Genomic DNA, 23726 nt, shown 5'->3' with positions numbered 1-23726 from the left:
TTTATGTTTAGTTGTCACTAGGTGGTGTGGACTATAAAAGTTACCATTGCCAGGATTTGTATGTCCCAGTATCACGCTATGTGTGCTTCTTCTCTTGTTTGCATCTAAAACGGTGGAGCTGAGAATATCATACTCAGAGGACGGAGGGCTTCCTGGTGAAAACTTCAAGGAGCAAAGGCCTAGGCTGGGTTTTAGCCATCCGCCCTAACTGCTTGCCTTCTGGTAAGCGGCTTTCCTTTTCTTTTCCGGTGGATGGTCACTTTGTATATAGCATCACTGGGTTGTGGACTGTAGAAGCCATCATTGTCAGGATTGATCCGAACCTATCTATGACTATACAAGCACCATTCTATCAATTACGGACTAACCACACTCTCACAGACTGTGTACCCTAATAGACTGTTTTTTGTGGCGCGGCTTTTCTTTGTTTATATTTTCTTTGTGATGCCATTGAATGGCCCCTATGCTCACCTGACCTAAATCCAAAAGAACACCTCTGGGACATTATGTTTCGGTCCATCCGGTGCCGCCAGGTTGCCCCTCAGTCTGTTCAGGAGCTCAGTGATGCTCGGATCTGGAAGGAAACGTCACCCATTGTCTCATTAGGAGCATGCCTATTCATTTACATCAAATGATGTGCCATCCTTTCATTCCTAACACATTACCCAGTCAATATCGGTATAGATATCCTACATGAGATTTATTTATTTTTGGACGTTTTTGAGATCTGATATGTTTTCAAAATGTTCCTTTTCTTTTTGAGCAGTGTAATTCAGATACATTACAGTCTTTAGTTCAATGTGTGTGTTTTGTGTCTTTTTTTTTTTTCATATATATATATATATATTTTTATTATAGCCAAGGGGGCGGGGGGTGAATACTTTTGAAAATCACAATAGATTGATTCCATTTAAATGTAATATTAGGTCGTATATCGACAACATTTCGAGTAAGATGTCATCTTCCCTCCGGATTTGCCAGTGTCTAGTAAAGATCTTCCATATTTTGTTCAGATTATGCATTGAATTTAGTAATGAATCTTGTTGTGCCAGAATTTTGTCGATTTATCCTCCTAGAACAAAACTAAATTGCGTGGGCTGTATTTAGCTATAGCTGCAATACGATGTTTTTAATACTTTGACTGTAATCCCTATTGAGAAAGCGTTGGTGCAAATTGCATGCTTCTCTTAAATGCCTCCTGTAATATTGATCCGTAAGAATTCCTTGTATTACATGTTTCAGATGACGTGTGTGTGTGTGTGTGTGTGTGTGTGTGTGTGCACGCGTGCAGGAGGGCATTGGTAGCCATAGGTTTGCGATACAAGGCAGTTGCCAATAGGTTATTGGGTCCCTTGTAGATCAACAAATCCAAGAGATCTTCTGAAGCTCAAAAGAAAAGGTAAATTAAAGTTGTTGGCATTAAGCTTATTGATACATTATTTTTTTTTTGTTTTAAACTAACCAGAACAGGACCGTAGAAAAAAATGTCATCAATGTACCTCCGTCATATCTTAACATGGCGGAGGTAACGAGATGGGTCATCTGAAGCAAAAAGCCAATACCTGAATGCCTCTCTATGGTTTGTAAAGCAGTATAATGTGAAATGTTGGAATGGAGGGCCTTAACATCCAATAAATGCTAAAATACTTTTGGATGGAGCCTCAATTCCATCAAAGGTCAAAATCATGTGCACAGTGTCCTTCAGATATAAAGACAAAAATTTAATGTGGGGTCTTGGATATTTTGTCAATCACAGTACTGGCATTTTGAGTAAGGTTGTTGATACCAGACACAATAGGGAATCCCGTTGGACCATTTAAGCATTTATGCACTTTGGGGAGTGCGTAGAAAGTTGGGAGTGAGGGGTTCCTCATTAAGAAAATCTTGCATTTCCTTTGTTGCCTAGTCTGAGATGTTCATTGATCGATCCAAAAAATTCCTGTTTGACTCTTTCAAGGTGAAAGCTCTGATTCATTCTGTACCATGCTCTGATAGACAAAATACATCTCCACATATTAATATATTGTTCATCACGACAGTACACCCCACCAGGTTGGCCCGAATTTGTCTAAAGCATCCAATGTGTTTGTGGATTGTAAATTGTATAAACACTTGAGGTGGAGGTATAACATCCTCCCTCAAATGGATCAAGAGTACCCAATTCAGCCTCTAATTTTAGATTAAGATTTTGAGCACCTTTTTTATAATCTCGTTTTTAAACTCACGCCAGTCAGCCACACAGAGGTGCTGCCTTCTTTTTAATCTTGGGGCCTTCAATAGATGATCTGCAATTGAATTTACAGGTAAACGGGTGTGCATCCTTTTATTGGTTCAAATTTGTCCATGCCATGTGCGGGACAAAATTTAAGATCATATTGCAAGATCTTAATTTCGTCTTTTGGACTGATTTAAACCAGATAAATTACTTTGCGCTTGTCTTGTTCCCGTTGGTTCATCATGATAGGCTTTTTCATCAATTTTCTGTCATTTTGGTCTAAAAAATCAATTGAAAGAGTGATATTTTTATTTTTTTGGAAATCATACCACAAAGGGCATTCGCGCTTACCTGTGAGCCAGACACCCGAGTGTTGCTATCACCAGGAGAAAGAAGAAATGGTATCGGTAGTATGAGAGACCTGGGTCATGTGAATAGCGGTAGAGTGACTGCCACCATGTGTAGAGGTAGTATCTTGATCGTTCTCTTTCCGTTTCATAGATACAGAATCTGTGTGTGTGTGTGCCCTGTGATTGTATAGACTTTGAACCTGTGTAAAGGGGAAGAGTCAAAGGATGCAATTGATGAATCGGATGTATCGACATAATCTAAATTCTTACGGTCCCTAAGCCCAGGTTTATATTGGTCCGATTTGACATGTCAAATCGCATACCAATTTAGCAGCTCTTGCCGGCAATGGCGCCATCCAAATTCCCAAAAGTAATTCCTGTACTACTTTTGGTGACTTTGGGATTGATTTGAATAATAGACATCTGTGCACACACCTGCACAGATGGCTGTCAAATTGCACCTGAAGTCGAACTGCATTGCCAGATGAAAATCGTGTGTGTGTGTGTGTGTGTGTGTGTGTGTGTTACCTCCCTAGAATTATTATTTTTTTTCCTCCTAGGCCTATAGCATTTGCTTCATAATAATCTTTCAGGTTCTGCATCATCAGAGGATATTGTGAGATTTTCTGATATTCAAATTGGGATCAGAGGGAATAGACTGGTTGGTTGGGAAGATCTGAATATGGAGTCCAATCAGTATGACTTTGGTATACTCTTGAAAATAGTGGGCATGCCAGAAAGTTGTTGTTCTTAATAGTAATTGTTTTTAAGTTTGGTTACTATCGAAGATCTGAGCTTTCCCTAATTGGAGCCCTTCACTTCTGTTTTGGATTTGTAACATATAATTGGTCCATAGGTTCCCTACATCAAAGTAAGATCTTGCATATTTCACTAATATGAGGGAATAGGTACTATGAGGAATTGCGTGAACTAGAAGGGTTTGAATACTGGCGCTCTAAAGGAATACAATATATCTTGCGGCTTTTTGCCCAAAATGTTATGCAGTCCTTCCAGGAGGTATATAATATCAAAAATATCAAATATATTTTTGATATTATCGGGGATGGTATGGAAAAAAGAATGTATAATTATGATATACTGGTGTCAAGATTGTTGTATGTTTGAGTGTTGCAAAACTGATCTTGCAAAATCATTACACAAAATATTACAGAAAAGGGGGTTTACAAAAAAAAAAAAAAAACTTCAACATAAAATGGTCTTTCACCATATGAGACACAAAATGGGGTGTTTGTTTATCCCAACCAGTGTTGCAGAGTTGTCCATGTGAACAGCTATGAGTCCTCCCTCTTCCTCTTCCTCTTCATTACTTACCTTAGTTCGAAGACCAGTATGTGTAGCTGCTGACATTTTTAAAGGGGCAGGCGACACTCTGCTTTAATCTACAGTATAGTACCTTGGCAGACAGTGACTCAATCCAAATGACATCCTGCAGATCAAAGAAAGCTGTAATCCAAAAGCTTATGATGGCTAAACATCAAGTCAAATTATTTAAAGGAAACTAATAATGCATATGTAACATGGTAGCCAATGATGGCGGAACCTGCAACTTTTTCATATATGCGTTCATAGTTCTAAAATATAACAATAATCAATGTGTGGCTAGCTTTTGTCTGTAAAAAAACATCTATATTGCAGATAAAAGGACTATAAATATTTTAGTGTGTGTGTGTGTGTGTCTAAAAAAAAAACCTTTCCAGCTGGTGGATTGGTGCTAAAAACCAAAAGCTTTGCCCTGGGCTTTGTGTTATCATGTGAGGTGGGGGAGTGCCTCAAGGAGATTGGGGGGGGGGGGGTGGAGGGGTTTTTGTTAAAAGGGGGTATTTCTTTGACATGAGGGGGGGTGGGAGTGGCAAGGATTTGGGCTGAGGGGGGATTTAAAAAGGGGGGGGTGGATTTGTACTGGGGGAGGGGGAATTTATGCTTAAGGGGTTAGCATGCAGATTGGTCCTCAGTGTTTTTGTAAGGGGATTTTTGCTGTCACATAATGCTCATACATCTTTGGGGGGGGGGGGGGCATTTGGCAAGTTCGCCCTGGGCTCTAGAGAACCTTGTCCCGGCACTTACTGCAGGTCAATGATTTCTGATTGACAAGAAGTATCTAAAATTCATGCCGTCGTCACCAGCCCAGTACACATGTCTTTTTATGGTTTTTCTATACTAATGTGTGTTTTTTTATTTTTTTCCTTTTTAGAAAACAATGAAACGTACATTGCCCCAAACATGTTTAACATACCGCAATGCAGAACTGTGTTTAGTGAGCCGCCTCCCACAGAAACATACGTGTTTCAAATTGGACCAAACCTCAGTGATAAAAATAACACTCAAGTTATACGAATTATGCCTGGAATCGCCTATAGGTAAGGAAATGAAGAGAATCGGGTGGGGAGGGGGGTAGAAACGTCACTAAAATCCTTTTTGGATTGGGGAATAAAATCTTAAACTTTAGTGTGTTTATTGTGATTGTAATTTTTTTATTTTTTTTTCTAAATTTCTGCAACTTTCACTAAATTACCTGATTAGTATACAGTAGCTGTACTCCTGCATTGTCAGCCCCTGATGGGGGACTGGAAGTGTCTGTTCTAACATACATTGTGCTGTCCACTACTGTCATGATCAAGCCCTGAGCAATGACATGCAGTAAACACTAAAGCGTTTGCATATAGACAAGAAGTGACTGAAAGAGAATGGGATAATGGCCCTTTGCAAGGGCCCCTGAGGATGATCGTGATGCTGTATCCATCATGGTGTCAGAGACCTGCAGACCAGGTCAGCGATAATGAGGAGATCTCCAGCCGTTGTCCAACCAGCCTGTAATGCATCTTCTTAGCAGCAGAAGCAGGGTGGCACTGGAACTCAGTCAGCCAACTTACTCCCTAGTAGCTTCTAATCTGCCTTGTAACTGGATCTCTAACTACTAATATACAGAAAGATGACCACTACATGCGCATACTGTATCACGGAATATCTGGTATAGTGAGTGTGCGATACTAAGGGGACATATATACTGTCTTAAAATATATGCACACAGTATAATAATACACTCAGAAGCTATGGGCTTGGGCAACAATGGTGAACCATTTAAACATGGACACACTTGCCTAATACTACTTCTGACCTGGATTAGTAGCAGCTCCTTCCAAGTAGGACATGTGGTCTCAGATCCTCTGTTCCTGTTTACTTCCTCCCTCTTGGATTTGTAACCCAGCCCCACAGAGGCAGTGGGTGATGTGATGTACTGTACATAAATGGCTATAATAAACAGCACAGCTATTTACAAATACAGACCATGGGGGGGGGGGGGGGGGGAACAAAAGATCGCTTCACTGGGTTTAATTACTTCCCACCCATAGGATGTCCATGAACATCAGGTTTCAGTAGTTGGTTATACTCTGATGATACCTGCACTTACAGGTATCATCCCGGCATGGATCTTTTCAGCCGATGATTACTAGTAAAGCAGAAGTAATTTGAGTGGCCAACTAGCTACTCAATCGCTTCTGCGGGTGGCGGATGCGGGTCCCACCACCTGTCCATGGCTGCCGCTGCCTTTCGCGGGCTCTATCGTCCCACTGAGGAGCCCAGGAACAATGTGGCGATTGCTGCACTGAAGAGGGCGAAAGGAAGTGACGTCATGCCTCTCTGTAACCCCAGAAATCGGATGCAAGTAGTAGTTTGTCACTTCCGGTTCCGCCTCTTTGTTTAACTGGTGGTCAGGAAAGCAGCTGATCTGTGTCTGATCGGCTGCATGGGAGGCTAGAGGAGAGATTTGGTTCTAATAGACCTCAGATCTCTCAATAAGAGGACCTGTCACGGCTCTTGCGGTCACAAGGGATGTTATTCATCCCTTGTGATGGCAATAAAGTTAATCCAAAAAACTTTTTTATAAAAAAATAAATAATAATAAACGCTTTGTTTAAAAATAATGCCCCATCCCACAATGCTTGTGCGTAAAATGTGAACGCATACATTACTTCCACATGCACATCTAAGCTGTGTATGTACCACACGTTAGGTATTGCCACGAATTTCCGATCAAAAGCAATAATTCTAGCAAAATGAAGGAAAAACTTTCTGGACAGCTAAATTTCTTTTATTGTAAAATCAAAAACGCACACAAAAAGCATGCCACAGCAGACGGGGTAAAAAGCTGACGTGTTTCACACCAAACTTTAGTGCTTATTCATAGCTTACAACATGGAAAATGGATGTCCAGTATATATACAACTATAGGTCACATGACAAAAAGGATAGCAGCTGGGAATCCAATTAGCAAGTTACCAATTAGTATCTGGTGTGATGTATGGGCTTTACAGGCTTGCATGGGTTACATCTAGCTACTCGCATGTGTGTATGTATGTATGTGTATATATGTGTGTGTGTGTGTGTGTGTATATGTATGTGTATGTGTATATGTATGTGTATATATATATATATATATATATATATATATATATATATATATATATATATATATATATATATATATATATATATATATATATATATATATATATATATATATATATATATATATATATTGAATATAGTGACCTAGGCCAATCCATCCACATGGTTGAGAGTTTTCACTGACACACGAGCAATGCTTTATGTGCACAGGTTTTGGCTGCATTTAATGGTCCCTTGGCTTTCGATCATACTTTATCCAATTCACTTCCCTGATTGGGCGATATACAGTGCCTTGCAAAAGTATTCGGCCTCCTTGAACTTTGCGACCTTTTGCCACATTTCAGGCTTCAAACATAGATATAAAACTAATATTTTTTTTTTTTTGAAGAATCAACAAGTGGGACACAATCATGAAGTGGAATGAAATTTATGGGATATTTTTAAACTTTTTTTAACAAATAAAAAACTGAAAAATTGGGCGTGCAAAATTATTCAGCCCCCTTAAGTTAATACTTTGTAGCGCCACCTTTTGCTGCGATTACAGCTATAAGTCACTTGGGGTATGTCTCTATCAGTTTTGCACATCGAGAGACTGAAATTTGTGCCCAGTCCTCCTTGCAAAACAGCTCAAGCTCAGTGAGGTTGGATGGAGAGCGTTTGTGAACAGCAGTTTTCAGTTCTTTCCACAGATTTTTGGATTCAGGTCTGGACTTTGACTTGGCCATTCTAACATTCCATTGTAGATTTTGCTTTATGTTTTGGATCATTGTCTTGGAAGACAAATCTCCGTCCCAGGCTCAGGTCTTTTGCAGACTCCATCAGGTTTTCTTCCAGAATTTGGCTCCATCCATCTTCCCATCAATTTTAACCATCTTCCCTGTCCCTGCTGAAGAAAATCAGGCCCAAACCATGATGCTGCCACCACCATGTTTGACAGTGGGGATGGTGTGTTCAGGGTGATGAGCTGTGTTGCTTTTACGCCAAACATAACGTTTTTGCATTGTTGCCAAAAAGTTCGATTTTGGTTTCATCTGACCAGAGCACCTTCTTCCACATGTTTGGTGTGTCTCCCAGGTGGCTTGTGGCAAACTTTAAACAACACTTTTTATGGATATCTTTAAGAAATGGCTTTCTTCTTGCCACTCTTCCATAAAGGCCAGATTTGTACAGTATACGACTGATTGTTGTCCTATGGACAGAGTCTCCCACCTCAGCTGTAGATCTCTGCAGTTCATCCAGAGTGATCATGGGCCTCTTGGCTGCATCTCTGATCAGTCTTCTCCTTGTATGAGCTGAAAGTTTAGAGGGACGGCCAGGTCTTCGTAGATTTGCAGTGGTCTGATACTCCTTCCATTTCAATATTATCGCTTGCACAGTGCTCCTTGGGATGTTTAAAGCTTGGGAAATCTTTTTGTATCCAAATCCGGCTTTAAACTTCTCCAACAGTATCTCGGATCTGCCTGGTGTGTTCCTTGTTCTTCATGTTCTCTGCGCTTTAAACGGACCTCTGAGACTATCACAGTGCAGGTGCATTTATACAGAGACTTGATTACACACAGGTGGATTCTATTTATCATCATTAGTCATTTAGGTCAACATTGGATCATTCAGAGATCCTCACTGAACTTCTGGAGAGAGTTTGCTGCACTGAAAGTAAGGGGGCTGAATAATTTTGCACGCCCAATTTTTCAGTTTTTTTATTAAAGTTTGAAATGTACAATAAATTTTGTTCCACTTCATGATTGTGTCCCACTTTTTGTTTCTTCAAAAAAAAATTAGTTTTATATCTTTATGTTTTAAAGCCTGAAATGTGGCAAAAGGTCGCAAAGTTCAAGGGGGCCGAATACTTTCGCAAGGCACTGTAAATATGCAGATCGTAGTCCAAGCCCAAAGCATGTTTTGTTGTATAGAGATGTGTGTGTGTGTGTGATATAAATAAATAAATATATATATATATATATATATATTCTCCATGTTTACATACATACATACTCGTATATCAATATTTGTGTCCCCAACGCTCTATACATTGTGGCCATCATGCGCATTCTGATGAACTTCTTTATTTGGGCTATTTCTTTGACCCGGGGGTTAATTCACATTTTATTTAAATAGTCAACTTCACAATGTAATTCATATAATATGTTTTCGGACATAACTCATTATTATATTTCTTACATCATTGTATATACATATCTTTTTTTTAAATTTATGTAAGCACGGTTTATACTATGTTCACCCACACAGATTTTCGATAGAGACCTTTTTAGATTCTCAATCTTTTTCACTCACTAGTAATATAAATATAAATAAATAAAGTGTGTGTGTGTGTGTATATGTGTGTATGTATGTATATATGTGTATATATATATATATATATATATATATATATATATATATATATATATATATATATATATATATATTTATTAGTATTACTCATTGGGACATATGTCCCCTGAATATATTTACTTTTTCATTAATATTCATTTTATGCTTTGTTCTGTATTTACATATGTTTAAACATCTTCACTATTTTTATCACCATACACTATACAGTCAAAGGGATTTCGTATCTGCAATCCTTTATACATGTATTGTTCATAGGTGTATTATATACATAGTGACTTCAGCATTATTTTTATTTTTGATTCACTTAATCTGTTTCTCATTCTCAGGACTATTTCTGGAATGAGAATAACTATATGTGTGTTGTGGTCTTTTTAAACTTAAATTTTATATAGGTGTGTTTGCTCTCTCAACCATGCAATCTGGATTTGTCTAGGTTCACACCAGATACTAATTGGTAACTTGCTAATTGGATTATTTATTGGGTTCCCAGCTGCTATTCTTTTTGTCATGTGACCTATAGTTGTATGTATTAACTGGAAATCCATTTTCCAAGTTGTAAGCTATGAATAAGCACTAAAGTTTGGTGTGAAACGCATCAGATTTTTACCCCGTCTGCTGCTGCTGTTTGTGTGTGTTGTGTTTTTTTTTTTTACAATAAAAGCAATTTTTGGAGTGCGGCTGTCCAGAAAGTTTTTCCTTCATTTTGCATCATTCCATGCATTGCCAGCTCCCTTGGCTTTGGATCAGGTGAGGAGACTTTCTGATTAGTATCTTAGAGCGGTGATTCCTCTTTTTCAATAATTCTAGCACCTGACCTTCTGTGCAACTCTAAACTGGTAACCTATTAAAGCGGAGTTCCACCCAAAAGTGGAACTTCTGCTTAAACCACTCCTTGCCCCCTTACATGCCACATTTGGCATGTCATTTTTCTTCCTGTCCCACGTCCTCCTTCCCGCCCAGGGACCGCTTAGGCGATATGTCATATCACCTACGGTGGCTCCTCCCTGTAGGCGATCGCCTGGGACACGTGACAGGTCCCAGGCGATCGCCTGACCACTCATGGAGCGCAGCGCCACTCGCGCATGCACAGTGAGTGCCCAGCCGCGAAGCCGAAAGCTGTCACGGTCAGGTGCCCACACTAAGAATTGAGGCGCCGGAGAGGGGGGAAGAGGAGCGGAGCGTCGATGGAACGTGGAGCAGGTAAGTGTCTGTTAAAAACCAGCAGCTACTTTTTGTAGCTGCTGACTTTTTCATAAACCTAAAAGGGGTTTAAAGTGTTGCCCATAGAGCACTTTAAGCACCATAGTTTTTGCCACTATTCCACAGGCAGATGCAATTTTTAAAGCATGACATTGGGCTAATTTTGTGTTTGTTTTTAAAACCGCTGTGCAAATACCGTGTGACATAACATTGCAACACTCACAATTTTATTCTATAGGGCCTCTGCTAAGAAAAAAGTTTGGGGTTCTAAGTAATTTTCTAGCCAAAATATTTTTTTTTGTAGCAAAGCGAAGTGTCAGAATTTTGGCCTGGATGGGAACTGGTTAAACACCTTGCAGCTTCTTCTCGGACACTTGTGCTGAGTTTAAAGCCTCATTCTCTGCACACCAGTTTGTGTTTTTTATTTTTTTGTTAGCGGGGTTTCCATTCCGTTTTTTAATTTTTAAAAATATGTCCTTTCATCTTGCTTTCTTTCAATCTCTATAGTATCACTTACTGTGTTTAAAAGGCCCGCCGTTCCGCCGAGTTCTATAAAATGAAAACTTTATTTCTCTAGTCGTCTTCCAGGACGGCACCCTGAGAGATGACTGGCTTCTCCTGACAGGAAACACAATCAAAAAAGAGGTTAAAAACCCCGCCCCTTCCCGTGCTCCTCAGTTCTTGATTGTGTTTCCCCACAGCGAAACGTTTATTTTTTTTCCTGACCTAAGGCCTGGGGCTGGTGGTCTCCCCCTGGGAACTAAACCGCAGGCACTGGGTAGCCTTTGGGTTTGGCAAGATGTTTTCCTTCCTAGGGGGTCCCTTTCATGTTTAGGAGGGCCTCACCATGTGAGATAAGGAAGCCCCCCTGAGTACTGGAGTCTCCTGGGGATAGGTGGCTATCCTGGAGCTCCAGGGGCGAATCCACTCTCTCCCTGAGCTTTCCCCTTGGAGGTTTGAGGGTCAGGCTCTCTCCGGTGATGGGGGGCCTTTCTGTGCGGCTGGGGCTGTAACTGGGCCGTCCTGGAGGCATCACTGCCGTTTTTCGAATTCAGCGCCAAATCCGGCGTCGCAGGGCGATGACGTCACGCGTACGCGTGTCACTTCCGGGTTGGCTCAGTGAAAGATGGCGCGCTCCAGCACCAGCACGCCAGTCTCGGTTTCCCTACAGCACCGGAGACACCCGTGTACACACGGCAGCAGCCAAGAGAGAGCGGCGCCTTCATCCTCACGCGATGGAGCGAGAGGTCCGGTCTTCTATGGCCCTGGCTGCGGAGGAGGCCACAGGGGATGAGTGCTCCTGCTTGCAGGTATGATGGGCTGGGACTTTGTAATTGTTTCCCTAGTTGTTACAAACATGCCTGTGTACCCTTCCTTTTTCCTAGGGGAGGAATGTGTTGCCCAGGGGGGTGCTAGTCGATCGGCTAAGGACACTAGTCGCTCCAAAAAATGTGGCTACTGTAGTGGCAAGCTACCCTCAGATTATTCAAAACCCTTTTGTGCCAAATGCATTGTTAAATTAGCAGGGAAGGAGACCTCTGAAATTCTTAAAGGTTTTCTAGAGGTCCAATCTGAGATGCTCTCTACATTTAAAGAATTCAAGGTGTCTTTAAAGAGCAAAGAACCTGAACTCCCCATCGCAGGGCCCTCCTCGCAAGAAAGTTCCTCTTCACAGGTTTTTAGAGTCCGTCAGGAATCCCGCGGTTCCTTAGTATCGGACTCTGAGGACTCAGAGATTCCTCCTCAGGAGGATGGCTCTGTTGGCCAGGCAGAGGAAGAAAGCGAGGATGCTAGGGCAGGCAGATATGTCTTTGCTGCTGATGATATGGAAGGCCTCCTAGAGGCAGTGTACGCCTCTGAGGAGATTCCTCAGCCTGCCGAAATAATTTCTACACAGGATAGGTTATACCAGGGCCTGCTTAAACCTCAGGCCAAAGCAATTCCGGTACACCAGTCCCTGAAGGATATCATCCTTAGGGAATGGGCAGAGCCAGAGAAAAGGCTTTTAAGGTACAAGACCTGGAAATGACGTTGCCCCTTTAAGGAGGAGGAGGAATCAAGATTTTTCAAAATTCCTAGATTAGACGCTCCACTCGCGCAAGTTTCCAAGCAGTCGGACCTCTCCTTCGAGGACACAGGCAATTTGAGGGATCCTATGGGTCGGCGGGCAGAGACCTCCTTGCGTAGGGCCTGGGAAGCTAACGCGGCTGCTTTGAGCCCCGCCTTGGCTTCAGCCTGTGTTGCTAGGAATGCTAATTCCTGGATCTCAAAATTGCTGGAACATGTGTCCCAGGGGTCAGATTCTAAGGAAATTTTAGAATCCCTTCAGCTCATAAGGAGCGCAGTAGCCTATTTAGCGGACGCCTCTGTAGAAACAGTCCGTTCTACCGCAAAGACGGGAGCCCTCCTCAATTCTGCCAGAAGGGCAGTGTGGGTCAAAATGTGGAACGGGGACCTGGCGTCTAAAAACCGCCTTTGTGGTCTTCCCTTCGAGGGCTCCCTGCTCTTCGGTTCAGGCCTGGACCAGGCCCTGACAAGATCCTCAGAAAAAGGGGTACGTTTTCCTAACAAGCCTAGACAAAACAAGAAAAAAAAATTTCGAGGCCCCCAGGGTGGATTTGGAGGTAAGAACCGTCCCTCAGATAAGAAGCCCCCTTACAACAGACGTTGGGGTGCTGGGAAGGAAAAGCAAAAAGGAGGTATCCTCTTTTCCAATCCCAAACCCAGCGACAAAGACGCCAAATGACGTGAAGGTGGGGGGAAGGCTCTCCCAGTTCCTTCCCAGGTGGGAGAGTATTACTCACAGTCCCCATATTCTCCAGATTGTAAGGGAGAACTTTATTTTGACTCATTTACCCAAGGACCCTCAAGTCAGCAGGCCTTCTGCAAAATGTCGCAGAATTGGCACAACAGGGGGTCATAGTTACAGTCCCTGTGTACCAGAGAGGGTTGGGAGTATACTCCCACATCTTTGTGGTTCCCAAGCCCTCAGGCAAATTTCGTTTAATTATAAATCTAAAGCCCCTGAATACCTCCCTCCTCCACAAGAAGTTTCGTATGGAGAGTATTTACAGCCTCAGGAGGCTCTTACTGAAGGAGGTATTCATGGTCACCATCGATTTTAAGAGACGCATACCTCCATGTCCCGATTTTCTTGGGTCATCAGAGGTTCCTCAGGTTTGCGATCGCCTCCGCCCAGGGAGTGCGGCATTGGCAATTTGCTGCCCTTCCTTTTGGGCTAGCCTCCAGTCCAAGGGTCTTTACCAAGGTCCTGGCGGAGGCGATCGCCTTCCTGCACCTACAAGGGATAGCGATAGTCCCCTATCTCGACGACTTGATACTATACAACCAAAGTCGAGATCTCCTTCTCGCGGATCTGACCACTGCGATGACTACCCTCGAGTCCTTGGGCTGGGTCATCAACAGGGAGAAATCCTCTCTCCTTCCAGAACAGAAAAAACTCTATCTAGGGTTTCTGATAGATTCCTTGGAAAGGAAGCTCTTTTTACCCAACGACAAGATCCGGGGTCTTATGTCAGTGGTCAGATCAACGCTAGACAGGGCAGAGTCCTCCTTCAGGGACATCATGAGAGTTCTAGGCCTAATGTCTTCCTGTATTCCAGCAGTCCCGTGGGCACAGCTCCACTCCAGACCCCTCCAATTTTTCCTTCTATCCTCCTGGGACGGAGGGAAGGAATCCTTGGAGGTCAGCGTCAGTCTTCCAGACCCAGTGAAGCTCTCACTGGACTGGTGGCTCATCCCACAGAACCTACAGCGGGGTCTATCGTGGGGTCAGACCAATCCGGTCAGGATCACCACGGACGCCAGCTCATGGGGGTGGGGCGCACATCTGGACGATCTCTGCGCCCAGGGTACCTGGGGACAACGACAGAAGGGGGCCTCTTCAAATTACCGCAAGCTATTAGCGGTCGGAGAGGCTCTGAAGGCATTCGAGGACAGAGTCTTGGACCAGGAGGTCCAGATCATTTCCGACAATGCGACCGTGGTGGCCTTCCTCAACCATCAGGGGGGCACCAGATCTCGCACCCTTCTAGACTTGTCCCTAGAGATCCTGGGCTGGGCAGAGCAGAGGGTTCTCTCTCTCTCGGCGGTACACCTAAAAGGGACCCTCAATTTGGAGGCAGACTATTTAAGTCGCCATCCCATTCTCCAGGGGGAATGGGAACTAAATGCAGACACTTTCAGTTTAATATGCCAACACTTTGGCAGCCCAGAGATAGATCTCTTCGCCCGCAGGGCAAACAGGAAGGTGAAAAGGTTCTTCTCTCTCTCCCGAGAGCACGGCTCGGAGGGGGTGGATGCATTGGCACAGGCATGGAGGTTTCATCTAGCCTATGCCTTCCCTCCTCTGAACTTAATTCCGAGAGTCCTGCAGAAGTTAAATCTAGCAGAAGGGAAGTTCATTCTCGTCACACCCTGGTGGCCCAAGAGGGCCTGGTTCCCCGCTCTAGAGCGAGGGTCTGTGTCGCCTCCCCTTCTTCTCCCGGTCCGGGCGGACCTTCTTCGTCAGGGTCCGATTTATCACCCAGAACCCGGCTTCTTCAAGCTGACGGCCTGGTGCTTGAGAGGCGGAGCCTGAGGGAGAAGGGCTGCTCCGAGAGGGTTATTGACACGCTCCTAGCTAGTAGGAAGGTAGTCACTAGGCGTATTTATGCCAAGACCTGGGGCATCTTTTCTCGCTGGTGCTCAGCGAGACAGGTTTCCCAGCAAGAGACCTCGGTCATCTTAGAATTTCTCCAAGATGGAGTAGACAAGGGGTTAGCCACAAGGACTCTAAGGGTTCAGGTAGCAGCCTTGTCATATTTTTTGGATAGACGTCTATCCCTAGAACCCCTGGTCAAAAGGTTTCTTATAGCCAGAGACAGGTTGTCCCCAGTTCATATCTCTAGGGTTCCACCCTGGGATCTTTCCTTTGTGTTGAATCAACTTACCAAGGCTCCGTTTGAGCCAATTGACACTATCCCCATCAGGTTACTCACCTTTAAGTTCGCCTTCCTCTTGGCAATCACAACGGCCAAGAGGATAGGTGATATGCAGGCGCTCTCTATTAAAGAGTCATTTTTTCGTTTATTTGAGGACAGGGTAGTTCTAAGTCAGGACCCCCTTTACCTTCCTAAGGTAGTGACAAAGTTTCACAGGTCACAGGAGGTAATCCTCCCTTCTTTTTGTTCAAACCCCCAGAATGAAGGAGAAGCCTCCTTTCATTGTCTGGATGTTAGACGATGTCTATTAACTTATTTAGAGAGAGTCACGGCCTTTAGACGTTCTACTCATCTTTTAATTTGTTTTTCGGGACAGAAAAGAGGCCTTCAGGCGTCCAGAGCCTCTATTTCAAGATGGATTAGGCAGGCTATTTCCTTAGCTTATGTACAAGCCGGTAAGGTAGCTCCTAATATTAAAGCACACTCCACACGGTCACTAGCAACCTCCTGGGCAGAAAGGGCCGGAGCTTCGGTGGAGCAGATTTGCAAAGCAGCGACGTGGTCAAGTCAGAACACGTTCCTGAAGCATTACAGAGTCGACCTACTGTCACCTCAGGACTTGGTTTTCGGGAGAAAGGTCCTGCAAGCAGTGGTCCCGCCCTAAGGTAGGCCTGAAGCTACTTGCTTCTCTCTCAGGGTGCCGTCCTGGAAGACGACTAGAGAAATAACCAGTTACACTTACCGGTAGCTGTATTTCTGGTAAGTCTTACAGGACGGCAGGCCTACTTCCCACCCTTGTGATACATTATTGGTTTGTATTATATTTTTTTGTGGTGTTTTTTCCGTGCACTGGTGGGTTCATACTTTATCTCAAACTGAGGAGCACGGGAAGGGGCGGGGTTTTTAACCTCTTTTTTGATTGTGTTTCCTGTCAGGAGAAGCCAGTCATCTCTCAGGGTGCCGTCCTGTAAGACTTACCAGAAATACAGCTACCGGTAAGTGTAACTGGTTATTTCTTTATCCTCATTGTTCCTGAGATTTCCCATTTTGCTTGTGGGCAAGGTGAAGCCTTCAAGCGATTCCTTCTGGGTATAGTGTGGATGGTGCTTTCTGACGAGGCACTCGTCCCGATCTCACGCATGCGCAAGACTGCTGCAGTGCCGTAAATCACTATGGCAACCCATCAACAACAAGCCGGGACGATCATACAGCAGTCCAGTACTGGTCCGTGGCCGCCATCGGAGCAAGAGGTGAGCCCTGTCACGGACCGCAGTATAGTTGGCAGCCTGTATGTATTCTGCCATTTCTCCTGAGCGGCCGACAATGTCAGCCTATTAGTAAGGCAGGGGGCGGGATGGCTACAGATCGTGACAGAGAGCGAGAGCTGACAAACTTACACTTATTATTATTATGAAGAGTCTCTCGCTCTATGTCACGATCTGCAGCTGTCCCGCCCCCTGCCTTGCTAATAGGCTGACATTGTCTAGTAATAATGCGATTCTTGTACAGGGGAGGTGCACAGCTGAATGACTCATCATTTCCCAGGAGCATTAGCGCTGTTAGGAGCCGAGGTGGGTGACGTCAGGATCCTAGGTGGATAGGAAGGCAGATTTCGTGAACCGCATAGCAACAGGCATTCGGCTGTAAAAATAATAAATGTATATGTCTCAATGAGTTGCAAAAATTAGTAAGATAAATGTCAAGTTGTGTAATAATAATTTTGTATGAGAGCATGTATACTCTAACTGTAAGTATGTACAGTATATCAACCCTTACTAAATAAGCAAAGTAGACAAAAGTTGTACAACTATTTGTATAGAAACATATGTGGACTAACCTGATCCAATAATAGAGCAGACATAGAGACCATGGGTAAGAAAGTAAATCCTGAACAAATGTGTGTCTGGGAAGTCAACAATTACAGCATATTGGCACATTAGGGTACGCTTACCTGTTAGACTGAGCCCTCCAGTGCTGCGCTGTTATCAATCCAGCGGGGCCCGGGCGCTTACATCTTCACCCGGTCTTCCTTCTGGGTTCTGTGCCTTCAGTCACTTGCCTTGGCCGGGCTGCGTTGATGTCATTCCCATGCATGTTTATGCGCATCCAATCTCTACTAATGCTGTGTAATCCCTGCTCGGACAGAGGGATATGAACTGTCTGCTGACAGCTCACATTCCTGACAAATCATACTTGGCGGTGGATCTCCAATGGTTTTCCATTATTAAAAATTGCTGTATTATCTTTTTACTCAGGTACACACCTGTGCTAGTTTGTTTCACACTGAAATGGGTCTATCTGTTTTTTGAAATGTGGCATTATAATGGTGCAAGGGTGTCCGATCTGAATCTATACTGGGGTGTGTGGTTTTGTGATGGAGGAAAAACAGACCTACGGAATGTCCGTGTGAAAGGACCCTTGGGGATCTTGCACACTGGCATAAAAAAAAATGCTGCTTCTACAGGAGTTTTGTGTTTTTTGCCTGTAGAAGCGGTTCAATGTTATCCTATCTGTCCACGTAGTCCATAAAGTTGATCCAGGGAAAATCTGATTGCCTCTCGAGGGTTCTGGAAGGCTTTATTGTGTCATGCTTTCCTGGGGTTTTTTGCCTTCCTCTGGATCAACTGTGGGTATAGGAGTGTAATTTTAAGCTTTGGGTTGGAGGTGAGGGAATGCTAAGGCATTTTGTAAGTAAAGCCTTAAAGCTGATTCCAAGGCAAATGCAACCAAGCCTGGTCTATATATTGGAAAGAAAAACTGGACACACAGAAAGCAGTAAACATGTAAAAGGGGCAGCAAAACGTATAGTCAAACTTTTCCAATAATATAGAAAAAGTGTGTTTTCTGCTTCTAGGCCCCAATTTTCCCTTTCACACTCTTTTTGTAGTTTTGTAAATTTACATGCTAAATTGATTTTGTTTCTAGATGTAATGTTAAAACTTAATGATAACCTAGCAGGCCAATTGATTGGTTCATCTTGATACTTTAACCTCACTCCTCCGCTTATTATGGATCGCTTTTCCAATTAGTATGCTGGAGTGTCTCTCTGATCACAAAACTTTCTCCAACCGACCACTTTTTATTTTACTGAACTCTGTTTATAAAATGATGACTAAGCTACCCTTTTGATCTGGTTTATTGCAGAGTACGATATATATTGTATAACAATGCAACACAACTTGCTCACACCAACTGGTCACAGCCATTCAAGACACGTGGTGAGTATTATAGAGATTTTTATTGCCTTCAACTTCTATATGAATATGTGGTGAGTATTATAGAGATTTTTATTGCATTCCGGTTCAACTTCTATATGTCAAAATGGCTCCTGATCCCTCAGGGCTCAAGACTTAAATTTGTTCATGTATCTTGTTGAGGCCTTGACATCTGGCTTTTGAGGTGGCATGTGTGTTTGTTTTTTTGTTTTTTTTACATCAGGTTTGAATGCTGCCCATTTACCTAACAACTTCAGGTCCACCATCCTGGCTTCCACTAATAACTAAAATACACCAAAAAGATTTTTTTTATTTGAAGGTGATCTGGATGCATGTTGCCCCAGATGTGGGGCCATAGACAGACTTGATCCATATGCTTTGGAGCTGCCCCAAATTGCATAGATCCTGGGAAGAAGTGTTTTGAATAAAATTAAGCTCAACATTTGCAATCTTTGCTTGGGTCTTTTGGCATGTTTCACGATGCCGATGGTGTGTTCAGGGGGATGTGCAGTGTTTTTGCCCACACATAGCGTTTTTGCTTTTAAACCCAAAAAATTCAATGTTTGGTCTCATATGACCAAAGCACCTTCTTCCACATTGAAGGAAGGAGATTATGATCCAATCAAGCACAAATACAAAAATCGCACCTCATCCCTGGTATAGTAGAAAAGAACAATGGAGGGAATGGGATGTTGACGGTGCTAGACAAGAACAATGTAAAGAAATTAAATTTTATAACAATTTATTTAAAACCTCAAAAGTCGGTTTTTGTACATTACAAAATGCATCATTTAAAAAACAATTTGCCAGAGTGTCTGATTTGGGTTGCTGGAATTCCCCAATATTGAGCTACTGGTCGATTTAAGGATGTTGTTGGACCCAATATATTTCGCCGTAACCGGCTTCCTCAGGGGTTCCACAAGCGACCAGAATTTATAAAGCCAGCTCTGAACAGAAAAATAGAAAACAACAACATATAAGGAATTCATACATCATAATTTCCATTAAATATATTTATATTACAAATATTGTATTTCCTTGAGGGGGATGCACTCTGACCTGACAGCCTGGAAAAAAGTAAAAATTGACACCAATCTGCACGATGACCTGGACCCCAGAAACAGATCAGCCCCCGGAGGGGGAAAGAATGCCTTCACCCGATGCGTCCGTGCTGCATAGGGACATGGACTGGACCATAGGGGAGGAGAAGGGACCGAACTGTAGGGAACACAATACACCTATTGAGCATAATGTTCCAAACATAAAAGAAAAAGATACTGAAAGTGGAAAAAATCAAATTAGACTTACTAGCAAGAAGCAAGACTTTTAGGCACAAAGGACTGCCAGATAGCCTCGTCTTGTGTGATACAAGAAAAGAGGGGATGTATCCAATCCCACAGTCTTCAAAAAAACATAGAGAACAATTTAGTTGTTGTATCAAAGATATGAAAAAAAGAAAAAGAGAGAAATTGATTTATAATTAAAAAGTCATATATATTTTTAAGGTATGAAAATGTCACACCAATTCCACTAGGGGTTGCTGGTTAACCAGGCACAGGAAACAGAGCAGAGATATATACAGAAAGTACTTAGAATGGCCAGTAGATTGTTGGCCAGTAACAGAGCAGAATAAAGAAAGATAGGAACAGCAGGCATATTGGACACGCTGTCTGAGGACAGGGGATCGTCACCTGTATGTGATCGCAGATCATCAAGAGCGCAGTGGGCAGCAGCAGACTGGTGGAGTACGCTGGCTCCTTATATCCCCCCCCCGCAAGCCCGAGCATCTGACGTCATCGGGCGTGCGCGGACAACTACAGCAAACGGCGCATGCGCGGGATGGCCGAGATCTCCACATAGCCTACAATTCCCATGATCCCACGCGTCATCAATCCTGACACGGATAGATGGGCGGGGATCTGCATCCATGGTGGTGTTACCCAGGAGTGGTGCATAGCACAGGGGAGGGCAGGGGGAGGAGGTTCGGCAGATGACACACAGCAGCAGCGTCGCTGCAAACAATGGGCATTCATATGAAGCCCTTGTGTGTCCATACGGCCAAGCCAAGAACGCCTCAAAGAGGCAGCAAGAGACAACATTGGGTGCATTCTGACTGAGGTGTCCAGGACCAAGCGATCATGGACCATGGCTTGGTCCTGGACACCTCAGTCAGAATGCACCCAATGTTGTCTCTTCCGAATTCAACCCACAATTTGGACTGAAAGCGCACATACGGTAAATGGAGATGCACCAGACTCCTGCTGTGAGCCACTGCGTTCTATAGTGTGAACCCAGTCTTGGTTGCTTTTTAGCTGTTTACCAGCAGCTCCACTTTAGATAGTTGCAGTATATATGCACACAGCAGTGTTTTAATTTTGACATCAAATTTCTATTTAGTTTGTCATTGTTCTTTTTGACTAAAATGGAATTAAATTTTTTTTTTTTTTTAGTCATCTGAATCTTATTTTCATTTAGTTTTCATCACAAATGCAGGTGACGAAAACCTATGATGAAAATTATTTTCTATGACCAAACACTGCTACAGTTTTGCTTGTCAATAGATTTCTTAATATTTATACTCCTCTGCTAGGATGCCTACCCAGGCAGAGGACAACTAAGATTTAGCAATGCAGTTTTCTGTTTCCGGCCTGTTTATTGGTCAAAGATTTTACATGTCTGTTCAGAGTAAGGAGTTGATCCAGGTATAAGTAATGCCCAGATATTATTGCGCTAAGTGGTTGAAGGTGTGTGTTAAAAAATGACTGTCCAAAACGATAGATCCTTTGGGAAAGTGTGTGTGATATATATATATATATATATCTATCTGCATGGTCCGGGGCTTAAGTGGTTAAAGGAGGAGAGAGAGAGAGAGAGAGAGAGAGAGAGAGAGAGAGAGAGAGAGAGAGAGAGAGAGAGAGAGAGAGAGAGAGAGAGAGAGAGAGAGAGAGAGAGAGAGAGAGAGAGAGAGAGAGAGAGAGAGAGAGAGAGAGAGAGAGAGAGAGAGAGAGAGAGAGAGAGAGAGAGAGAGAGAGAGAGAGAGAGAGAGAGAGAGAGAGAGAGAGAGAGAGAGAGAGAGAGAGAGAGAGAGAGAGAGAGAGAGAGAGAGAGACCCCTTTAACCACTTAAGCCCCGGACCATGCAGGCAAAGGACCAGGCCCCTTTTTGTGATTCGGCACTGCGTTGCTTTAACTGACAATTTCGCGGTCATGCGACGTGGCTCCCAAACAAAATTGTGTGTGGTGGTGGTTTTTTTTTTCGCTATAAACAAAGAGCGTCAATTTAAAAAAAAATAAAAAAAATGTTTTCCCTCCGTTTAGGACGATACGTATTCTTCTACATATTTTTGGTAAAAAATCGCAATAAGCGTTTGGTTTGCGCAAAATGTATAGAGTTTATAAAATAGGGGATAGTTTTATGGCATTTTTTAATGTCTTGCCAGTGCACTGCTCCTGTGTAAAAGCCCTCAAGGCTTTCACACAGGAGTGAATGGAGCCACTCTTTCAGGGCACTTTGCAGGCGGTGTTTTTTTTGCGTTTTTATAGCGCCTGTGTGAAAGGGGTCTTAGGCTATTTTCACACTGAGGCACTTTGCAGGTGCTATAATGCTAAAAATATCGCCTGCAAAGCGCCCTGAAAGAGCCTCTTTTCTCACTTCAATGTGAGATCCAGAGGGCTTTCACATTGGATCGCATCTTTGAGACGCTGTAGGAGCCGTGTACACACTGCTTCTAAAGCGCCCCTGCCCATTGAAATCAATAGGCAGCGCCGCCAGCGGCACTTTGTGGGCGGTTTTAACCCTTTTTGGGCCGCAAGCGATGCGCTGGCAGGACGCTCAAAGTCCTGCTGGGAGCGGCTTTAAAAATGCGTCGTCCCCCCCCCCCCCATGACGCCCATGGCTGCCATACCATGGATACGCCACTGAGAGATATATATAGATATATATATATATACCAAAAATATGTAGAAGAATACTTATCAGCCTAAACTGAGGACATTTTTTATTTTTATAGATTTTTGGGGGATATTTATTATCGTAAAAAATATTGCATTTTCTTTTCAAAATTGTTGCTCTTTATTTTTGTTTATAGCGCAAAAAATAAAAACCGCAGGGGTGATGGCATACAGTACCACCAAAAGAAAGCTCCATTTGTGGTGAAAAAAGGTCATCAATTTTGTTTGGGAGCCATGTTGCACGACCGCAATTGTCGGTTAAAGCAACGCAGTGCCAAATCGCAAAAAGTGGCTTGGTTTGACCAGCCAAATGGTCTGGGGCTGAAGTGGTTAATACGTGTGTGTGTGTGTGTGTGTGTGTGTGTGTGTGTGTGTGTGTGTGTGTGTGCGCCTATAGATTTATTTTGAAATGTGTGGGTTTACTAGCTCCTTTTTTCAGTTGATTTATTTTGTATATATTTTTAAATTCAGATCTTCCTCAAAGTCCACGAGAAATGTACGCTTCTCTTCAAAGACGCTCGGGAGGAATGGTAGTCATCACTGTGATCCTCAGTATCTCCATGTTCATGCTCCTGGTTGGACTTGCAGTCACATTTGCAACACATAAGTGAGGGTCCTTATGTTAGAGACAGAAATTACCATAATGATGATGGGAAAAATCTCAAGCATTTATTTGGATGAGGAAGTGTGTTACAAATTTTGTATATAAGTTATTGCAGTTTTAAAAATTTTGAGTAGGTTAATAAAGTCTGATAAGGAAACATTGTATTACATTTGTGGTTTGTATGTTTTAAAAAAAAAACATTGTATCAAGTTTACTGAAATGCTGCTTTAGGTGACAAATATTTTCTGTTATTTTATACATCCATGCAAAATAACGGTTATTAGTAGGGATGAGCTTTGCGTTCGACTCGAACATTGCCTGTTCGAATGTTCGTCAAAATTCGAACAAAACGGGTCGTTCGCGCCAAATTCGAATGTCACGGCCCATAATTCACTGCGGCATTGTGCGCTGATGATTGGCCAAGCATGCACTATGACCCGCATGCTTGGCCAATCGCAGCGTGCATAAA

At 43.0% G+C, this 23726-nt stretch overlaps 1 protein-coding gene across 1 annotated transcript in view; it reads left to right on the top strand.

Moving 5' to 3' along the window:
- LOC120916587 (uroplakin-2-like) overlaps nucleotides 1–23426 on the top strand; it is a 47306-nt gene extending 23880 nt beyond the window's left edge. The window contains exons 3-5 of the mRNA XM_040327640.1: nucleotides 4778–4943; nucleotides 18633–18706; nucleotides 23125–23426. Of these exons, the coding sequence (XP_040183574.1) occupies nucleotides 4778–4943; nucleotides 18633–18706; nucleotides 23125–23264 (380 nt within the window). The 3' untranslated portion in view covers nucleotides 23265–23426. The remainder of the gene's footprint in view (nucleotides 1–4777; nucleotides 4944–18632; nucleotides 18707–23124) is intronic.
- The last annotated feature ends 300 nt before the right edge of the window (nucleotides 23427–23726 follow it).

Source organism: Rana temporaria, chromosome 10 (genome assembly GCF_905171775.1).
Source record: "Rana temporaria chromosome 10, aRanTem1.1, whole genome shotgun sequence".
Classification (NCBI taxonomy): Eukaryota; Metazoa; Chordata; class Amphibia; order Anura; family Ranidae; genus Rana; species Rana temporaria.
Note: the sequence above shows the minus strand (reverse complement) of the source record. Positions and strands in the feature narration are given on the sequence as shown.